This window comes from Petaurus breviceps, unplaced genomic scaffold, assembly GCF_028583685.1.
Source record: "Petaurus breviceps papuanus isolate PSGF00001 unplaced genomic scaffold, PetGlider_PUasm1.0 188, whole genome shotgun sequence".
In the NCBI taxonomy this organism is placed as follows: Eukaryota; Metazoa; Chordata; class Mammalia; order Diprotodontia; family Petauridae; genus Petaurus; species Petaurus breviceps.
In genome coordinates this window covers 26,032,093-26,052,937 of record NW_027185804.1, presented here as the reverse complement: position 1 = coordinate 26,052,937, position 20,845 = coordinate 26,032,093, and the positions used below count along the sequence as shown (strand labels likewise).

At 47.1% G+C, this 20,845-nt stretch overlaps 1 protein-coding gene and 1 long non-coding RNA gene across 2 annotated transcripts in view; one reads left to right on the top strand and one right to left on the bottom strand.

The window, feature by feature from the left end:
* LOC138163839 (uncharacterized) overlaps positions 1-5,811 on the bottom strand; it is a 26,385-nt gene extending 20,574 nt beyond the window's left edge. The window contains exon 1 of the long non-coding RNA XR_011168935.1: positions 5,682-5,811. This is a non-coding gene — a long non-coding RNA (uncharacterized lncRNA). The remainder of the gene's footprint in view (positions 1-5,681) is intronic.
* Positions 5,812-16,534, top strand: COMMD9 (COMM domain containing 9). Its single transcript, XM_069091440.1, has 6 exons — positions 5,812-5,963; positions 8,361-8,486; positions 10,076-10,215; positions 11,320-11,354; positions 13,256-13,359; positions 13,982-16,534. Exons 1-6 carry the CDS (start codon positions 5,913-5,915, stop codon positions 14,120-14,122), a joined length of 597 nt encoding a protein of 198 aa, XP_068947541.1. The 5' UTR covers positions 5,812-5,912; the 3' UTR covers positions 14,123-16,534.
* The last annotated feature ends 4,311 nt before the right edge of the window (positions 16,535-20,845 follow it).

Sequence of the window (20,845 nt, the reverse complement as noted above, 5' to 3'; positions counted from 1 at the left end):
AAATAATTCTGTCATCCAGAGCCTGGTTGGCCCCTCTGGGCCACCCACGGGAGTCAGGATGTGGGCATGCAGTGATGGTTGGTGTTTTCATAATTAGGAGGTCTGGGAAGGAGAGGAAATACTGAGGGCCAGGAAGGAGAGGCAGGGCGCTGGCTGTGTTTTCTGGCAGGGGAGATCATCTCTGGCCCAACTGTGTGACTCAAGGATGAGCAGTGGACTTCCTTGGGACCAGATCCCAAGTCCTGTGTGTGTCCTGGCCTGGCACCTCCAGCCTGCTTCACCTCACCTGACTCCTGTCCTCAAAGGTAGGATTAATAATACAGAGAAATGAGGTGGTAAAAACAGAAAACCAGCTGACTAGAAGGTAAACTGTCACTTGGTTTTTACTATTAAAAATAAGCAGATTGGGGCCCTTTCCTACCTCCATGCAAGCCCCGGGCTGTGCCCATGACAGGCCACAGAGATGCTCTAACTGCCTCGGGGATATTTCCTTTGGTATTTCCAATTTAATGTTTCCAAAATGGAATTCACTGCAGATTGAAGCAAGCTACGTGACCTCTCTCTTTTTGTTTTGTTCTTTCTTGCTGTTCACTCCATTGGTTATAATCCTTCTTTACAACTTGACTACTATTTAATGTGAAGATATTTGTACAACCTATTTGGATTGCCTGCTGCCATGGCAGGGAGGGGGAGAAAAATTGGAACTCAAGGGATGATGGAACTGAATGTTGTAAACTAAAAGTAAATAAATAATTTTTAAAAATGGAATTCAATATCAAATTCCCTGCCCCTGTTTCTATCGTGGGCACCACCATCTATCTACCTATAGGACAGGCAAGCTGGTTTAGCAGGAGGAGCAGCAAGGCATCCTGGGAAAAGACAGGAAGTGGTATAGGGTGAGCAAATCAAACCGCCATCTTCCCTCAGACTCCACAGTAGATAACCCAGAGCCCTGAAGCTAAGAGAAACACCACCCAGACCCCAGATTCTGCTGTCAGCCCAGGCTCTGTAGCCATCACTGGGGGAAGCAATCCCTGTAGGAAGGGGTCCCCCATCCTTGACAGGTGCCCTCCCCACTGGTCCCACTTCCAGCTCTGCCCCCTCAGCCATCATCACAGAAATGCAGCCCAGCATTGGGTGCCACAGCTCCTGAAGGTGCCAAATCTCCTGAAGACCAAGAGAAAAACATTCTCACCATGAAGTCCAGTGGTCCAGTATCAGAAAGTAATGAGGCTGTCAGTGAGAACGACATTAAAGAAGGCGCATCTGCTTTACTACAGTCCCCTAAGGACAATCGGACCTTTATCAGAATTGCAGCAAAAGCCTCTTGAAGGCGTTGTCCCCCTGGCTCCTCATGGAAGTCCTTGGCAATAGGGACTGTCTTCCTTTTCTATTTATATTCCCAGTTCTTTGCACAAAGTAAGAGCTTAAGAAATGTTTTTTCATCCATTCACCCAGACTTAGAACTTCCCTGCCTCTTCACGCTTTCTAACCTCACCAGACACAATTGACAACAGGTAGTTAAAATATCTGGGTCAGCATTCGAACCCAGACCTTCTGAATTCAATAGGGATGGATCCTCCTTCCCATTCTGGCCATATCACTCCTCTGCTCAAAAATCTTGACTGGCTCCTATTGTCTACCGAAAGCACTCTCCAGGCATGGAAGGCTCTATAACCTGGTCCTCATGCCCCACCACCACCATCTCCAGGCTCATGGTATATATTTGTGTTTTGTTGTTTTTCGGTCATTTTGTAGTCGTGTCTGGCTCTTCATGACCCCATCTGGGGCTTTCTTGACAAAGATACTGGAGTGGTTTGCCATCTCCTTCTCCAGCACATTTTATATATGAGGAAACTGAGGCAAGCAGGGTGAAGTGACTTGTCCAGGGTCACCCAGCTAGTAAGCATATGAGACCAGATTTGAACTCAGATGATCCTGATTCCAAGTTATATATTACCCTCATTTATACAGTTGACACTAGAACCAAAATGGACAGTTTTCATTCCCCAAACACATTGCATTATCTTCATTCCCCTCCCACTCAAACCTTGGAATCTGTTCCTGGAATCACCCTGGGCTCCGACAGATTAGTTTTTGCTTGGTCTCTCCTGGTACCAAGCCTCTCTGTCATTTTTCCGGCACTTCCAAACTATGGGGGAAGAGGAGGAGAAAGAAGGAAAGAGGAAGAAATGGAAGAAAGGAAGGCTGTCCAAGGACATATTTAAAAACACCTAAGAAATACATAGCACAACAAAATGCTTGTTGGATTACAATCAATATGAAAAAATAATATCTGTGGCCAAAAATAAGGATTCTGCTGGTTCCAGACCCAAAAACACCGATGAAGGGTTAAGGGTCATAGTTAAAACTGATGCTCTGTGTATTTGGGGAACAAAGACATCCTGTATTCTAGGAATAATTGTCATTGTGTTCCAAATTCCTGCCCCTGGGAGAAGAGAAGCCAGGCCTTTGTTGTCCTACCATCTGACTGAACTCCCTGATCATTCTTGGTGGAACTGCTGGGCAAGAGAAGTGTGTTTACCCACACATCCTTGGGCACAGGAAACTAGGAGCTTGGGGACCACCTCATCCCACCATGTGGTGGCCTATGGCAGATTCGCCTTCTCTGCCAAACATTCACACCTTTTGGTTTCCCTGCTGAGTGACCTACTTCCCTTCACAGAAAAGGGAATGTGACTACCAGAAGGGACATCAGAGAGAAACAGGTCCATTGGGCTCACTCTGCATTTGAAGAAACTGAGGCCCAGGGAGGGGCGGGGAAAGTTCATACACCAGGGCTAGGACTAGTGCCACAGGTCACAGGATCAAAAAACTGAAGGGACCTTCAGGATGAATGAGCCCACCTCCTTCACTTTAGAAGAAGATCCAGAGCCCAGAAGGGTTCAGTAACTTGTATAGGATCAAAACACTAGTAAGTGTTGAAGGTGGGATTCTATCCACAAATACCCTCTCCTGACTCCCAGGCACCAAACCAGAAAGAAACAATCCCTGCTGATGTCACGCTGTCTTAGAAAACAACAAATTTACATCATCTGTGTTGTGTTGCATTTTTATTTATCTTGTTAAACATTTTTCAATTACATTTTAATTTGGTTCAGGCCCCAGTCTGGAGTTTGGGGGCACTGAACCACAATGAAAAGGGCTAGGGAATTTCCTCCATTTCAAGCCTAGTAAGGGTTTGATTCTATTTATACAGACAAGAGGCACTTCAAGGTATATACAAGTGGTATGGAGACATTTCTGGCAACTGAGTCACAAGTGGACAGTGAATTGCAAGGCACAGTATGGTGAAGTAACAAGTATATAACTGAGTCCCAGAGAGGTTAAATGAATGTCTAAGATCCCACAGATGTTAAGTATCTAGTGTTCCTTCTATTAAATCATCCCATGTTAGAGAACTGAAGCTCGATCCCTCTGGGAAGGATGATCGACCAATATTTGTCCTCCAGGCACAAACCAGTCATGGTAGTTGTTGTCCAGTTCTTTTCAGCAGTGGCCCACTCTGTGACCCCATTTGGGGTTTTCTTGGCAGAGATACTGGAGTGGTTTGCCATTTCCTTCTCCAGCTCATCTTAACAGATGAGGCAAAGTGAGGCAGATAAGGTTAAGTGGCTTGCCCAGGGTCACATAGCTAGGAAGTGTCTGAGGCCAGATTTGAACTCAGGAAGAGGAGTCTTTCTAAATCTAGGCCTGGCATTCTATCCATTGTACCACTTCACTGCAGAAACAGTGTAAAATTTGGAACCAGATGATCCAGGTCCAAATCCCAGCTCTGCCACTTGCTACCCATATGAGCCTAGGCAAGTCAGTTCAACTCTCTGGAACTCAGTTTCCCTCGCTTATAAAAAAAAGTGGAGTGATGGACTGCATTATCGCAATTGCCTTCTAGCTAGAGATTGATCAACCAACAAACATTTATTAAGAGGCAACTAGAGGAACTCTACCTGAAACCACCTCCATTAGACTATGAGCTCCTTGAAGGCAGGGATTATCTTTTGCATTTCTTTGTAACCCCAGCACAGTGCCTGGTATACATGAGGTGCTTAATTAATGTTTAGTGACTTACTGACTAACATTAAGGATACTCTTACTAGCTAGGTAACTTTGGGCAAACTGGCTTAATTAAATGCCCAAAAGGATTAGACTAGATGGTCTCTGAATTCCCTGACAACTCTATTGAGCCTTTGAAATATTTGTATGCTAGACATGCCCTGTCCTCAAGGACCCTCCCTTCTATTAGCTGCTACAATTAAGGGCAAAGGAAAGTAGAAACTAACAAACAGTAACAATTCACATTCCCTCAGACCTTCGGAGTTTTTAAAGTGCTTTCTCAATCCCAGTCGCCTTTGAGGTTTACATAACCCTTTATAATATAAAAGGAATTTTCTTTACCACAGTTTTGAGTTCAAGTATTAAAAGCCCTGCTGCACACATAAGGAAAACATAGGCTTAGACAGAGAAAGGGGCTTGCCTCCTCAGGGTCCCACTGGGACTCAGGTTCGAGTCTTCCAACTCCAAGACCAATGCTCTTTCTATTACTCTCAAAAATAATGTATTTAGGGGTTATAATAATCTTTTGAGGGTGGGGGTGGAGGCAGAGAGAACAAAGTTGTAAAAATCAAAAGACCCAGAGTAGATAGCTCAGTTTTTCTTGCAAAGGCAAGCAATCCCTAGACTGGTCTTCTCTTCCTCCTCCCTCTCCCAATAATGACAATAATTTTAAAAATAATAACAATAATAGTACTGATAAAATAACATAATAGTAACAAAATAATAATGGTAAAAATAATAATGATTACAACAATCAATAATAATAAAAACAGTGATTATGGTGACTATAGAATAAAAGTGATTGCGATAACAGCAATCACAAAAACAACAGTAGTGGCAATAACAGCACTAAACAAAATAATAACAGTAAAAATAATGGTTACGATAATGACAATAATTCTAACACTAAAACCGTAATAATAATGACAAAATAATAATGACTCCAATAGTAACAGTCATGGTTATAAAAGCAATAGTAAAGATGAAGACAGAAATAATGATGACAATAAAAATACTAATGGTGACAAGAATAACAATAAAATTATAATAGTAAAAATACTGATAGCAAATATAGTAAAAACAGTAAATATGGTAAAATAGTAAAAATAATTATCAAAATAATGGCAACTGTAATAATAAGATAATGTTAACGGCAATAAATAAATAACAATAAGAAAAATAATAATAGCAATGAAAGCAACGATAATGATGGCAACAGAAATGATAGGCAAGGGCAAAAATCAATACTGGGAACAATAACAGTAACAATAAAGTGATAACAGTAAATGGTCAAAAATAATGATCAGGAGAACGACAGCAGGAATCATGAGAGGAAGACAACAGCTGGAATAAACTAGCAACAATAATAGTAACACACTAATAACAATAATGCCACAATAGTAACAAGCTAACAACAGTACTACAAGAAGCAGTAACGATGATGACGGCGGCAGTACGGACAAGCACGGCGACAAGGACCAGCCCAGGATGCCTCAGGTAGGATCCCCATGACTACACTAAGGGGTGATAACTCCCAGGAGGAAGGTGCTCAGCCCATCCCATCTCAGAGCAGCCCCCTTGCTGAACAGCAGGACCCGCCAGCTCACCCAGCCCTCGGGGTCCGTGGTTCCCTTCCTCTCTTGCCTGAGCCTCCTCCCGCCTCCGCCTTTAAACCAGCTTCTCCAGCCCTGGCACTACTGCTGCTCTCCACCGAGGCGGGGCTCCCCAGCCCAGGACTACAACTCCCGGCATGCGCAGCGGCCTCTCTGCCACCATGTGACTCAGAGCTGCTCTCCTCTCTGGCCGCAGGGCGCTCGAGTCATGTGACCCGGAGGAAGATGGCTGCGGAGGCGCAGGTTGACTTCGCAGCCCTGCAGAGCTTGCTGAAGGTAATTCAGTGGAGGGTCGGGGTCAGCGGGCGGGCGGGGGAAGTGGCCCCCAAGGTTCCCGCCCCCGCCGCCTCGGGAAGCCGCTGCCTGGAAGCTCCAGGCCCTTTTGGGCCTCACGGCAGGCCTGGCAAGCGGGGACGGTGATTGACTCCATCTTGGGGGCTTTACTTGCCCAAACGCCTCCGAGCCTCACAACCCTCTTTTTACAGAGGGGGAAACTGAGGCTGAAAGGTTCGATGACTTGTCCAGAGTCACGGGGCTAGGAAGTGACCGAGGCGGGATTGGAATTCAGGGCCTCCGAATTTCCAGGCCGGCGCTCTCCCTTAGGCCACCTAGCGTCCTGCATTCTTTAGAAGTGATTGCTGGGAAGCCCTTAGAGGTCCCGTAAAACCCTCCGCCCCACGGCAGCTCGGGGCTCGGTCAGTCCGTCAGCAGGTACGTGCGCGGGACTGTGCTGAGCTCTGGAGGAGCCGGAGGGGTGGAAAGACGCCCCTGCCAGAGAGGCGCCCGCCGTCTAGTGGAGGGGAGACCCGTAAATAAGGAGTCAGGTACGTGGAGTAAGGTGGGAGGCAGCCTCAGAGGGGCGGCCACTGCCGGGAGGGGGGGGGTGCATCCCATCCCGAGAATCCCCCCGCGGGAGCCAAGAGGAGGCAGGGACGGCAGGCACGGGGCGCCCTGGGTGTCCGGGCAGGGTCCCCGCTATGGGAAGCCCAGCGTCCCGGTGACCAGAATGGGAGCAGGACGTAACTGGGTCAAACCCTTGGAGGGTGTCGGGAGACTGGAAAGGGCACAGTCTCGAAGACCTTTACACACCAAGCAGAGGAGTCTGTATTGATCTCAGAAGTCATCAGCAGCCCCCAGAGTTGATCCAACGTTGGGGTGATGTGGTTAAATCTGTGCTTGAGGAAAATCAGCTTTGGCAGCTTGGGGAAGGATGGTTGACATAGGAAAAGAGACAGAGAGACCCATTAGAAGGCTGTTGCTGCAGTCTGGGAAGGAGTTCATGAGGCTTGACTCAGAGCCAGAAGGGAGCTTAGGACAGAGAAGCAGAGGGTAAGCATGTGTTACCAATATTGGGAGTAAGCCAGGTGCAGTGCCCAGAGCCCCTGCCACCCTCTGTGATCCTGGACTTAACCTCACCAGGCCTCAGTTTCCCCATCTGTAAACATAAAATTGTCGAACTAGATTATTTCTGGGTTCTCTTCTGGCTCTAAATCTCTGAGCCCATAATTATAATAAATGTTTATCCAGTTGAATCAGTTATCTGGCTAGTAGTGCTTGAAGACCTCCAGTGAAGGAGAACCCATTATTAAAGTAACCCACCGCAAATGAGCTGTAATTGTTATGAAGTTGTTTTTTTTCTTTATATCAGTTGTGAATTTCCCTCTTATCAACTTTCACCTATTATTTCATAGGACATAATGACGTTTATGTGGTGTTTTAACATTTGTAAAGTTCATTGCTTATATATTGGCTTTGATGCTTCCTAACCTTGTGGCTGTAAGTGACTTCACCTCATTTATTCTCCATTTGTTCATATATAAAATGAGAGGATTGGAGCTGATGGCCTCTGAGGTCCTTTCCAGCCTCTATGAGCCAGCGTCACGGTAACTCGGTGACGTGAGTACTATAGGCATTTTTATTTCTGCTTTACAAAGGGATCTCAGGTTCAAAGAGGTCACACAGCTAATAAGTATCAGATGTCAGAGGTAAGACTTGAACTGGGGACTCCTGGACCCTCAAGCCCAATATTCTTTCCCGTCTCCCACTTTGCCTCCCATAGAACATTCATCTTGGCAGAGGCCTTAGAAATGGCCTCATCTAGCCAACTTTTTCTAAAATCTGTTGCTTTTTCTTCTGCCTTGTTCAGTCCATCTTTATTTCACATAATTTATGTTGTTGTGTTGTTTTTCAGGCATGTCCACATCTTTGTGACCCCGTTTGGGTTTTTCTTACCAAAGATACTAGAATGCTTTGCCATTTCTTACCTCAGCTCTTTTGACAGATGAGGAAACTAAGTCAAACAGGTGATGTGACTTGACTTGCCCAGGGCCACACCACTAGGAAGAGTTTGAGGCTAGGTTTGCACCCAGGTCTTCCTGACTCCAGTCCTGGGGCCACCTAGCTGCCCATTCCTATCATTTATATGTTGTAACAAGATCCTTTGTGCTTTCCTACATACATGACCCCCTCCTGCAATCAACTTCTCATGGTTGCTTCCTTCCAGCACAACTCTCAAGTAGTACTAGATATCTACTCAGTTTGCATTGTTGGCAGATGGGCCTTTAAAAGTATGTTTGGAGGGACAAGCCATTGAAGGGAGTCTTGGTGCCTTGTGTTCTGCAGAGCTCATGGTCACAGTCTGAATCCAGGTCTTCCCCCTTTCTTCTTTCCTAGGCCTCCTCAAAAGATGTCGTCAGACAGCTATGCCAAGAGAGCTTTTCCAGTTCAGCCCTTGGCTCAAAGAAACTGCTGGACATCACATGTTCCAGTTTGTCAGTGACCCAGGAAGAAGCAGATCAAGTGAGTGTGTTCTGAAGGTGCCCTTGGGTGTAGGACTGTGATGAGCTGTAGCGGAAATTCTTTGGTCTTAGAGCCAGAAGCCCCTGCTTCCTGGCCCAGCTCTGCCACTTGCCTTTTCTGAGCCTCAGTTTCTCTGTTGTGAAATGGGGATAAAATCCATTTCCTTCCATACGTCATAGGGTTTTTGCTGAGGATGGTGGTAGTGGCGGTGATGGTCAAATGAGGTTATGCATGTGAAAGTGCTTTAAAAACTGTATAAGAAAAAGCACAAGATGATAAGGCCCTGCTTCAGGTGGTGGCAGGGTCAGAGGCATAAGGAACATCTGCAGGAGATGTTGCAGAGATGGCGTTAAAAAGACTTAACAGCAGATTGGAGGAGAGATATTGGGTGAGAGAATGAGGATGGAGGATGATTGTGTGATTGTGAGCCTGGGGCCTGGAAGGATCTACTACCAAATAACAGGAAAGCTGATTTGGAGAGGGTAGGATCAACAGGACAGATTGTAAGGGAGAAAGGGTGGGGAGAGGCCTGAGTGATAGGGAGGATGTAATGCTCTCACTGGTAATGGGAAGTTTGGAAGTGGAGGACTGGGGGCTAAGGCAATGAGTGTAGGATGTCTACAGGACATCCCGGTCAAAATGTCCAGTAGACAGTGGGAGGTAAGAGACTGGCAGTCAGGAAGAAGATTAGGGATGGATCAGTAGATCCAAGAATCATTGGTGTGGAGATGATAAGTGAAGAGGAGGGAAGTGAGGGAGAGGGAGAGGAGAGTGCCTCACCTCAACTCTTCTGGGCATGAAGAAGTTTTATGATCCGTCCATTCTCAGGTGTGATTGGCTGATCTCAGACCCTGACAGCAGGAAGGGACCTCACACATGATGTAGTCTAATCCCTGCTCTTAAAGACTACAGGAGGGAGAGAATTCTAGGATCTCAAAGGTGATAGAGATCTGGTAGGGGGCTCAGTAGTCGCTTAGGCCAAAGTTCAAGGAGGTGTCCAGCTCCTGACTGTAGAATCTTAGGGCTCCAGTGGGCCTCTGGGAAGAGACAGTCCAACCCCTCCTTGAACCAGATGGCTCCTCAAGAGAACACTACCTGCCCAGAACTATGCATTTTTAAAGAGGAACCTGGTAACTCAGGTAACACTGTTATCATTGTAGTATTTTTGCATGGGGGACTGGTTTCCCAAGCTTCCAGCCAGTGCCAGCAGGACAAAGATCAGCACCATGGCACCTCACTTCTGAAAGATGTGGACTGATTCCAGGGGCCCAGGGTCAGAGGAATGATAACCTTGTTGAGGGTTAAATGGAACTGTTCATTAAAGAGGTGCCCCAGGCCCCTAAGGCCTTAGACATGGAGATGGAGACAGGGCTGTAGAGGTGGAAGGCCCTCAGAAGCCATCTAGTCCAACCTCCTGACTTTACAGAGGAGGAAACTGAGGCTTAAAGGTGAAGGGACTTGCCCAATGTTGTGCAGCTCAGTGTCAGAGGTGGGGTCTGGCCTGGATCTGGAGCTCTGAGTGTCAGTGACAAGGCCCTTCTGTCTGCCAAGCCCCTCTCAACTCCACACGGACCCTTCCTTTGTTACAGCTGATCCGTGCCCTGCACCGCCTCACCAGGCTAGTGGCCTACCAGGACCTGACTGCTGGTGAGGAGATTCTTGCTCTGTTCCCTGAAAACTTCCACCAAAACCTCAAAAACCTGTTGACAAAAATCATCATGGAACATGTGTGAGTGCCTCACTCCTTTAAAGAGGGTTGGGAGGGCGGAAAAAAAACCAAGAGAGACAAACCTAAGCTAATATCTGAGCTGGTCAGTAAGCTTCTGCTGATGACCTGAGGGTAAGAGGGGAGTGAAACCTTGAGACAAACACTGGAGATTCTGGCTTGCTCAGCGAGGGCCGCTGACCCCTGGTTGATGCCAAGTGAAGGGGTCATCCCCTGGAGCCTCCCTCTGCAGACTGTCTTCTATAGCCTGGGATTCAGCCTCAGGGAGGATGTAGCACCAGATCCAAAGGCATTTAGTTCCCTAGGTACCAAAGGTACTCAAGGACTCAGTTGATACAGAGTATCCTGGGAACGGTGTGAAAATGGAGACTTCTTTTGCATGTGGTGGGAGGAAGCAGCCTGGAGGGTGGAAGAAGTTTTGGGCTTAGCAATGGAGAGATCTGGTTCAGATCCCATTTCTAAAACCTGCTAGCTGTGGCACTGTGGGTAAGTCACTCTGTTCCCTGCCAAATGGGGATAATAAGAAGAATTATGCTGCCCGCCTGGTGACTTGGTATTCTCCCTCAAAGTTGTGGACACTTCCAGCAAATTCTAATGCCCTTGGCATCACCCAGCTCCCTCAAAAGTAACCTGTGTGTGAGAGGAAGAAAATTCCTTTGTTCTTTAGGGAAGCTTTCTTTGTTGGCTCTGGAAGAGACTGGAGAAAAGTATTAATTAATTCAAAAATATTATATCAACTGCCTGCAAAAAATAGGAATAGAAGTTGTCATTGACTCATGTCTGACTCTTCTGATCCCATTTGGGGTTTTCTTGGCAAAGATCCTGGAGGGGTTTGCCATTTCCTTTTCCAGCTTGTTTTACAGATGAGGAAACTGAGGCAGACAGGGTTAAGTGACTTGCCACGGGTCACATAGCTAGTCAGTGTCTGAGGCAGGATTTGAACTCTGGTCTTCCTAATTCTAGGCCTGACACTCTATCCACTGCGCCCTCTTAGGATAAAAGGGAGCCTACAAATGTGGTGTTAATATGCTTTTAATATCTGTGTATTTCTCCTAGTCATCAGAAGACTCAATTTTCTCTGCCCCACCCTTTTTCCTTTTTTCACAGGCCTGCATGGAGAAAGGAGGCCCAAGCAAATCAAAGTGAGTATGGGAAGGGCTAACCTCTCCATGATATCCCTTAGGGTTGGGTCTGCTTAGAACCAGAGACATGAACTGCAGGCTCCACACCTGGAGGGATGACCCTCCTTTGCTAAAACATCAAACCAAACCCAAATGTTCATTGCTTTCTTTTTAAATGACCCATGAACTGAACCAGCTTAAAGGAAAAGCAAAGCCCACCGAGCCAGCTTGCTATAAAATAGAGCCTGTGTGTGCATTTCCTGAAACGACTGAGCCCTGAACATTGACATCTGCTGCAAACCTGTCATTCACTTGGCTTGGGGCCTCGCAGCGGCCTCTGCTCCTGGCCCCCGCTGGCCTGCAGCTCTGAGCCTGTGAGACGTGGGGGCAGCAACTGAGAACCTCAAGGACAAACACAGAGCTTGTAGTGAGTAGGAAACCGAAGGCCACTGGGAAAAGGTTTCTCGTTTTTATTAAATTTTCTCGTCAGTGAACAGTTCTTTATTTTCTCTGTCTGCCTCCTCACCTTTAAAAAAGAAAAGAAAAACAAAACCCTGGTAGCAGATATGCATGAGGTAACTTGGTAGAGCAGGGGTCAGGAAGACCTGAGTTCAAATCCTGCCTCAGCCACTTTCTAGCTGTGTGACTCTGAGCAAGTCACTTAACCTTGGTTTCCTCAAGTGCAAAATGGGGATAATAATAGCACCTCCCTCCCAAGGTTGTTGCACGGATCAGCACATAGTAGGGTGCTGTGTAAATACTAGGACTCATTATTATTTATTATGATTATTATTGTAAAGCTAATTGGTCAGGGCCCACAATGGCCATGTCCAGAAATTACTATCTCTTTGTACTAAGTCTGTCTCCTCACTGTGTAGAGACGGGGAGTTTCTTTGTCGTTTTTGGGTGTACACAGGCAGTTGTCAGGGGAAGAAATCCACGCTATCAACAGCCATATGAAAAAAAATGCTCCAAATCATCAGCAGTTAGAGAAATGCAAATTAAAGCAGCCCAGAGCTTTGACCTCACCCTGGGCAGATTGGCAAAGTTGCCTAAAAGGGATAATGCTAAATGCTGAGAAGGCTTCAGGAAAGCAGGCCCGTGAATGTACTCTTGGTAGAATTGGTATAAATTGGTCTGGCAAAAGCAGTTAGAAACAATGCCCCCTAAATCACCAGATCACCTTTGACCCAGGACTAGACTCTAAAGAGGTCAGAAAAAAGGAAGAAGACCCATCTATACAAAAATAACGCAGCAGCTCTTTTTGGCGTAGAAAAGAATTGGGAACTGAGGTGATCCTTTGTTGGGGAATTCCCAAGCGCATTACACGGTGTAGGCATGGAATGGACACTGTTAGGCCATAGGAATGATGAAGGGGGTGAGTTCAGAGAAGCCTGGGAAGCCCTCGATGGGCTGTTGCCTAGTGACCAGAATCACAAGAGCTCTGTAAAAACAGGCAGCGTTGAGCCGTTTTCTAAAGCCCCACTGTGACGAAGAAATGGGGTTTGGGTGGGGAAGGGACTTGCTTTAGAAGCAGGAACAATCTCCCTTATCCTTCTGTCATTTAATCCCACGGATAAGTGATGGTTACAGAGAACATAAGGCTCAGTAGTTCTTTCAAACCTACCAGAAGTCGTAGCTGAAAGCCTGTGCAGTTAGGGAGTTGGTCATCTCGACGGCCTTCGGAAGGCCTGGCTGCTCCTGTGCGCGTTTTGCTGTGAGGGAGGTCAGGATGGCTTTCCTTTTCCAGGTAGAGCTGTTGGACTGGGATGTACCTGAGTCTAACCCAATCCCCTTCCTCCATCTGTGCCCTGCTCCTTCTAATGCCTTCACTCCGTTTAACTCAGAAAGATGGTAGATGTTGGGGGAGAGCGCCGGCCTGGCCAGCTGCCTGGATTGAGCATGTCTTCCCTTTTCTGTAGTCTCCTTGCCTCGACTCGTTGACTTGGACTGGAGAGTAGATGTCAAGATGGCCTCTGACAGCATCACCCGAATGGCCGTGCCCACCTGCCTGCTCCAAATGAAGGTGTGCTTGGTTTTCTGTTCTAACGATCGGGTACCACCAACAATTAGAAGGGGGTCTTAGAACTTGCTAGTCTAATGCTCCCCACCCCCATTTTATAGATGGAGAGACTGAGGGTCATAGAGAAGTTAAGGGACCCACCCAAGATCAGGTAACTAGGTAATGGAAAAGTTAAAAACAAACATCTAGTGGCTGGCCTTGCCTCTTCCCAATCTGGTGCTTACACTCTGGAAAGAGGGTAAAAAGACCCATTGTTCTTATGGCATCAGCTGGTGTCACCAGTATTCTACCAGTAGAAGGCCAGAGTGTGTGTATTATGGATGTAGAGGCATGTGCCTTCTGGGGCCTTCCTCCTAGCCTCTGGATCACCTAGTCCAGGGCACTGGTCGTTAGCACATTAGCTAAGCTGGTAGAGTGTCTCCTAGAGAGAAGATACAGTGTCACCAAAGCCACTGAGACTGAAATCTTCCTGGGCTCGTTCCATCACCTCAAAGTGGAAGGTCCCCCTGTCCTTGGAGGAGAGCCCGCTGCCCTCAGGTGTCTGAACCCTGGAGTTCACTGACACTTTCTCTGCCTTATCCTCTATCCTCCAGACCGTTATCTTGGGGTCTCGTTTCCTTTCTAGATCCAGGAGGATGCCAGCCTGTGTGGGGACAAGCCCGCTATCTCAGCTGTCACCATGGAACTGAGCAAAGAAACGCTGGACACCATGTTAGATGGCTTGGGCCGGATCCGGGACCAGCTCTCAGCTGTGGCCAATAAGTGACTGTCACTCATGCTGGTGCCCCTGCTGGAAGGGGACCCTCGGAGAGCACCTGGACTCCCGTGCTGGGTGGGGGCTCACCAGGTGTGGTGCTAACCAGAAAGAGCATGGACTGGTAAGGGGCACTTCTTCACTCGCCAGGCCCAAAGCTTGTCCTCTCATCAGTCTTCCTTTTTTCCCCATGTTTTCTCCTTCCGATTGATGCCCAAGGGTTTCCCATCTCCCAGAGGCTTCCTGTGCTCATTGTCATTACTGGGGCAGTAGTGAGGGAGGGAATGAGGCTGTGCCAGCTGCATGCACTGCTGCTGGGGAGATTAGGGACCGAGCTGCTGAGCCAGACTAATGAGCTCCTCAGATTGGGGAGGGCATGGCATTGGAGAGACAGCTACCACTCAGAGGCCCCTCCCACCCCTCCAGTTCCAGGTCCTGGAGTGGGCTTCTGCTGATCCTGGACAAAGGCTAGAAGAGTGGGACCCTTGGGCTGCCCCTGTGCCCATGCAGGCCGAGCCTGGGGGCAAAGCCTCTCTGGCAGGGCTCACCTCAGGGACCTCGCACCTGGTACCGGGGCCCGGGGGCCAGCTTGGGGCTCTTGGCTGTACTCAGAACAGGCAGCTCTCACCACTGTTGGGAAGGCAGTTAGAAATAAACATCAGTGCTAAAAGTTCTCTGCCTGGGTGGGGCACTTTCCATTTCACTTCCTTTGCAGAAGATTCTAGGGCAGCTGAGGATGGAGGGTTCTTAGCCTGGGGGCTTGGATGGGGAAGAAATGCATTGTTATCTCCACTCCTCTCTAACTGAAACTTAGCAAATGTTCCGAGAGGGGTCCATGGGCTTCACCAGGGGGGTGCCAGAGGGGTCCAGGACACAAAAAAGGTGGAGCACTCCCTCACCTACGTTCACTCTCCAACTTGCTGAGCCATGATCCAGCCTTTAGTGACTCACAGTGATGCAGCTTGGAGGAACCTTTTCCTGGAGGAGAGCATCCACTAGGCCTCCAGGGGCACTTGGATCATGTCTGTGCCTTAGTGGGACCAGACCTTCCCAGGAGGAGCACCTCAGGGCCAGGGCTCATGGATCATAGATGTGGGGACCTTAGAGACTAGCCCAGTATCCCACAGCTAAGGGCAGAGCCAGGATTTTGCACTCAGATCCTCCAAATCTAAATCCAGTGCTCTTTGACTGAGTCTGAGTGAAAGGCCGGCCATGCTGATCACTGCCTTGTAAGGGTGGGCAAGTCCCTCCACTGCTTAGGCCTTGGATGTAAAATTAGAGGGTTGGACGCGATGCTTTTTCTAAGGTTCTTCTGATAGTGCAGTTTTTTTCTTGTATCCCTTTGTTCTGTCCATGTCCCTGATTCTGAGGTCTTTGACCTAACCCTCCTCAAAGGCATTTTGTAAGCACAGTCCATGATCTCGCAGGTGAAGAAACTGAGACAGAAATAAGGAACAGGCGTTTAACCTTAGCCCACACACAAGTGAGGCTGTGGAAAAACCCGAAAGAACACTCCCCGGCAGCTTTTGTTTCCCAGGCCTCGGCCCCACTATTTCTTGACTATACATTTTTCTTACCAATTGGATGCTGGTTGGGGAATGGGGCCTTTGAGATTCTAGTACACAATCAATCTCTGACTGTGTGACCTCAAGCAAGCTGCAGAAACACTAGAGTGATGGAAAGAGCTAGATCTGGCCACAGAGAACTGGCCAGTTCAAGTCCTGGCTTTGCATCTTACTGCCAGCATGACCCTGGTCAAATCCCACTCGCTTTTTGGGTCTTAATTTGTTTGTAAAATGAGGCGCTTGGACTGGGGCAAGGAGGTGCGGTGGTCCAGGGGAAGGAGCCCTGGGTTGGGAGTTTGAGGATCTCGGTTTAACTCCCCGCATAGTACAGAAGGGATCTTTAGCAAGGCCCTGTTGTGTCCCAGGGCCTCAGTTTCCTCCTCTGTAAAGTGAGGAAGGAAGGCTAGTTCTTTTCTAGCTCCTAAAACCCTGTGATCATATCTAGCTCATTTCTCTGGTCCTTAGTCTCCTCATCAATAAAAAAAAAGATGCTTAGATCACATCACAGATCTAGGCTTGGAGGGTTCCTGCCCTTTTCATCTTAGACATCAGAAAACGGGATTAGAGAGGGCAGTGAGTCAACTAAGGTCACAGAGCTGGCTAGGAAGTAGTCAAGGCATGAACCTGTGGTGCTGTGAGAAAAATGCAATGCTGGATTTTCATTTTAAAGGATCTGGGTTCAAATTCTGCCAGAGCGGCTGTGTGCTCTGGGGTAAGCCACTCCTCTCCAAGCCTCAATTCCTCCCAGCCCCCACCTTGATCCCAAAGATGTCTGCCAGCTCTTAAACCCGTGATTCTGCAAACCCAGACGCCACCGTGTTTCCCTCATTAAACTATACGCTATTGGCTTTTAAAGTCATTTTCAACTCTTAAATTCTGTGACTTTTTTCTGCTCCGAGTCTCGGTTTCCTCATCTCTACAATGAGGATCAAGGGCCTCTAAGGGCCCTTCTCATTCCCCAATCTCCATTTTCCATTTAAATCACCAACACATCCATAATTTCTGGTTTTCTAAGAATTCGAATGTGGTTAGAGAAGGGATACGGACTTGACCCGAACATAATTCTGTCTTTCATTATTCAGAAGGTATTTTAGAATATTTCACTGCCTTGGGATCCCCATTAGAAATGTCAGTCACCACTGAACACAGGAATGGCCTTGAGCATGGCGGGATTAGGTGGCTGCCTACAGAACACATTTCAAGGGCTTCAGTGAGACACTCCCCCAACAAGTCGTGCCTTCGCCTTAATGGTTCTCTCCCCTCTGCTCAAAGGCTGTCGTCCTTTGGAATGTTAAGTCCAGAGGTTGCTGGTAACTGAGTAAGCTCGTACAGTTTCACCCAGGGCTTCCCCACCCCCGGTTTATCCATTGAGAAGTTTGAGCATGGGGAGGTGGGAAGGCAGGAGGCTGGGGCCAGGGTGGCAGTGTTCTGACTACTTGAAGGTGAACTTGTGACTAGGGCCAAGCCTGAGTGTGCCGTACACCGGTGCGTAACTGAACGCGAAATGACAGATTGTTAGATTGATAATTAATTTTTGTTTTATACTATCACAAATAAAAAATGATAACGATGATGAGAGGCATTTGGAAAGCACTTCACATGTTATCCCGTTTTTCCTCAGCTCCTTGTGGCAGGTGCTTTCATAACTCACATTGTACAGATAAGGAAACAGCTTGAGAATAGCTCTGTGACCTGTTTGCTTAGGGTTGATTGAACAAATAGTAAATGTTGATTTGACACTCAAGAGGAATTTGAACTCAGGGCTTCCCGACTCTAAGCCCAGTACTCGATGGCACAAAACACCAGATTAAAATGTTCATTCAAACTCATGAAATTCTCAACATGGTAGTAGTCAGGAAAAAGAACCAAGATGGCGAACCAGAGGAGTAACTGGCATGAAAGCAGGAGATGAGCAAGAACATGTCTGGGGCATGATAAGTAACATCTCTGGGCCTCAGTTTCCCCATCTGTAACATGAGGGGATTGGACTAGGTTTCCATGGTTACCAATGTCAGGGTCACAGCATGCTGCCTTGTGCTTAGTTCTGTCCCTCTTTCACACCCAGATGTTTAGGAATAGTGTTTGGGGGTGTCTGTGGACTAATGAAATGAAACCATCTCTGTCTACACATGGTAAGCTGATTGATATTTTTCACACTTTCGGACTTAGATGGATCTGTGATCTTGGGTGTAGGGACTCACTCCACCAGTGCAGATTACAACCCACCCACTCCCAGGCTACTATATGTGGGAAGTAAATAAATGAGGCCCTTGGGGCCTGGTAGGAGTCAGAAGATGCCAGTCCTTTGGGAGACCATAGCTTGGACGTGCAGAGAAGTGACAGATGATATCCAGCAGATGGCGAGCTTGTCCACCTTATCCTGCCTCAGTGGGCCAATGTATTTGAGAAAACAAAGGCTGAAAAAAGGGAGTGAGAGACACCGGCTCACTGCCCGTGGAATTGTGAATTGGTTTGACCATTCTGGAAAACGATTTGGAATTATGCAAGAAAAGTTACTAAATTGTTCATACCCTTTGACCCAGACTTCTCACCACTAGATCTATTCCGGAGGACATTAATGCTAGTGAGAAAAAGACCCATCTGTGCAAAAATATTAATAGTAGCATCATTTGTGATTTTAAGAGCAGAAACACAACTTGTGCCCACGAGTTGGGGAACGGCCGAATAAACTGCTGCCTCTGGGTGTCTTGGAATATCATTCTCTGTGATCTTAGCACAGTGCCAGTGTTGTGACTCAATAGACAGGACCTGGGACTTGGAGTCAGGAAGACCTGAGTTCGGATTTGGCTTCAGGCACTCACTGGCTGTGTAACTCTGGGCAAGTCATTTAACCTATACTTGCCTCAATTTCTTCATCTGTAAAATGGGGATAATATTAGCATCTGCCTCTCAGGGTCTTTGTGAGGATCAGATTAGATATTTGTAAAGCTCTTTGTAAACCTTAAAGTGCTATAGATGATTGCTAGCTATTATTATTTTATTACTACTACCATCATCATCATCATCATCGCTGACCCAGGGAGTGCACATCCCATACCACTCCCCATGTTCTCCCTTGAGTTGACTCCCCTTAGGATCCACCCTATTTGTTGGAAGCCATCCTTGCTTTCTTCTGCCATCGACAAGGATTCTAGTGGAGCAGACTGTTCATGTCCCCAAATTAGAGTGGGAGCTCCTTGAAAGCAGGAACTATATTCTTCTTTCAGCTTGTGTCCCCAGCTCTTACTACAGTTCTTGCAACATAAGTCCTTCATAAATACTTATTCATGCATGCATGCATTCATACATTCATTTCATCAGCCCTCCCTGACCCTTACCACATAGCCAGCCTTTCTTTGACTCTCATACCTTTCCCCAATCACATCCTTTACTTGTGTCCTTCTGCCTCCCATATGTGGCGTGATGCAGCCGGCTCACGCCCAGTGCGTGTCTCTCCATGGCCCTCGTTGTGATGTTCATTCCATTCTTTGGAGACTTGTGTTTCATGCTCACAGGCATACAACCACACTAGTAGGATTTTTGTGTGTATCAAGGAACAACAAATATAAAGGATCCCGAGAAACACAGGAAGACTTGGATCAAATGATTCAGAGAGATGAGAGCAGAGCAAGAGCACATTATGTCACAGGAATGAAGACATTACCAGTCAGCAAACTCAAGTTGACCACATTGGGCAGTGATGGTGCCATATTATCAAAGGTCAAGTGCAGAGATGTCCTTAACAAAATGTGTTAATATTTTTTAAAGGTGGTAAAGGAGGGAGTGAAGATTAGAACCTCCTCCCTCAAAGAGAATCACATACATTCCAGATAGGAGAAGAGCTATGGGGTAACCTTAGAAACCAAGATCTCTTCAACCATGGAGCTCTCCAGTACAACCCATGGGGCACTTGGGTTGTACAATGATGTGGCTGCCATACCTTTGGTATGTGATAGGTAGATGGGTAGCTAGGTGGCGTGGTGGATAGGGTGCTGGGCCTGGAGTCAGGAAAACTCATCTATATGAGTTCAGATCCATCCTCAGATGCTTTTTTAACTGTGTGACCCTGGGCAAGTCACTTACCCCTGTTTGCCTCAGTTTCCTCATCTGCAAAATGAACTGGAGAAGGAAATGATAAACCACTCCAGTATCTCTGCCAAGAAAAACCCAAATGGAGTCACGAAGAATCAGGCACAATTGAAAAAGGATTGAACAACAGCGTACAGGTAGCTGAGCGAACTGAGGAAGGGTAGTGAGTCCTCTGAACAGGCTAAGGTAGGACAGGTTCTGCCGTATGCATAGGCAGAACAGATGACCGTAGCAGAAAGCACAATGGACTTGGAATTAGAGAACAAGGGTTGCGGTCCTCATTTACCAGGGATGTGACCTTGGGCAAGTCATTCATTGAAACTTTATGGGCCTTCTTTCCTCATCTATAAAATAAGGGGTTGGACTAGACCTCTAAGTGCCCTTCCAGTTCAAAATTATATAACAGAAGTGTCATAACATTAGTGAGGGATTTCAGAAATACCAGAAAAACTCCACCTCTCCCCCAGAAAAACAATCCCTTCTCCCTCTAACCGCCCAGGCTCCTGCAATCCTGCCATGACCTTTCACCCCTTACTATTGCGCCTTGTGCTATATGAGCTCGCCCCACACCCCAGACGAAGCACGCTAAGCCTTATCAGTCATTTATGGCATAGTGTGAATGGAATAGTTTCCTGTGGTGACAAGGTTGTAATAAGAAGCACATGGTCCTTGCCCTTAGAATGATAAAGGTCTTGAGGCCTTGGGCAGGTAGTTTCCTTTCCCTGAGACCCAGTTTCCTCATCTGTAAAATAAAGAGGTTAGCCTCAGAGGTCCCTCTGAGCCCTTGACAGACCCCTCAAGAGCGGGTTATGGTGGTTATTCACCCTACAGCACATCATTTGAAGGAGTGGGAGGGGGTTCTTCAGGGAGGGGAGAAGAGTGCTGCCAAAGGTCTCACCAGCATCGCAGCTATGCCCAGGAGAGTAGCCAAGAGGTCCGTCTCATCAGATGAGTGAGGAGGATCCATAAACAGCAGGCCTGCAGATGAATGAAAAATATCTCACACACATATGTCTTGCTTTTTTACCTTTGTATATGATGCTGTTCTGATGAATAACACACAAATCCATTGAAAAATGTT

Bases quoted from the DNA above. Each gene is read 5' to 3' on its own strand.
- COMMD9 (XM_069091440.1), top strand. From the start codon at position 5,913: ATGGCTGCGGAGGCGCAGGTTGACTTCGCAGCCCTGCAGAGCTTGCTG. The intron at 8,487-10,075 runs GTGAGTGTGTTC...CCTTTGTTACAG, and splicing joins CCCAGGAAGAAGCAGATCAA to CTGATCCGTGCCCTGCACCG. The intron at 11,355-13,255 runs GTGAGTATGGGA...CCTTTTCTGTAG, and splicing joins GGAGGCCCAAGCAAATCAAA to TCTCCTTGCCTCGACTCGTT.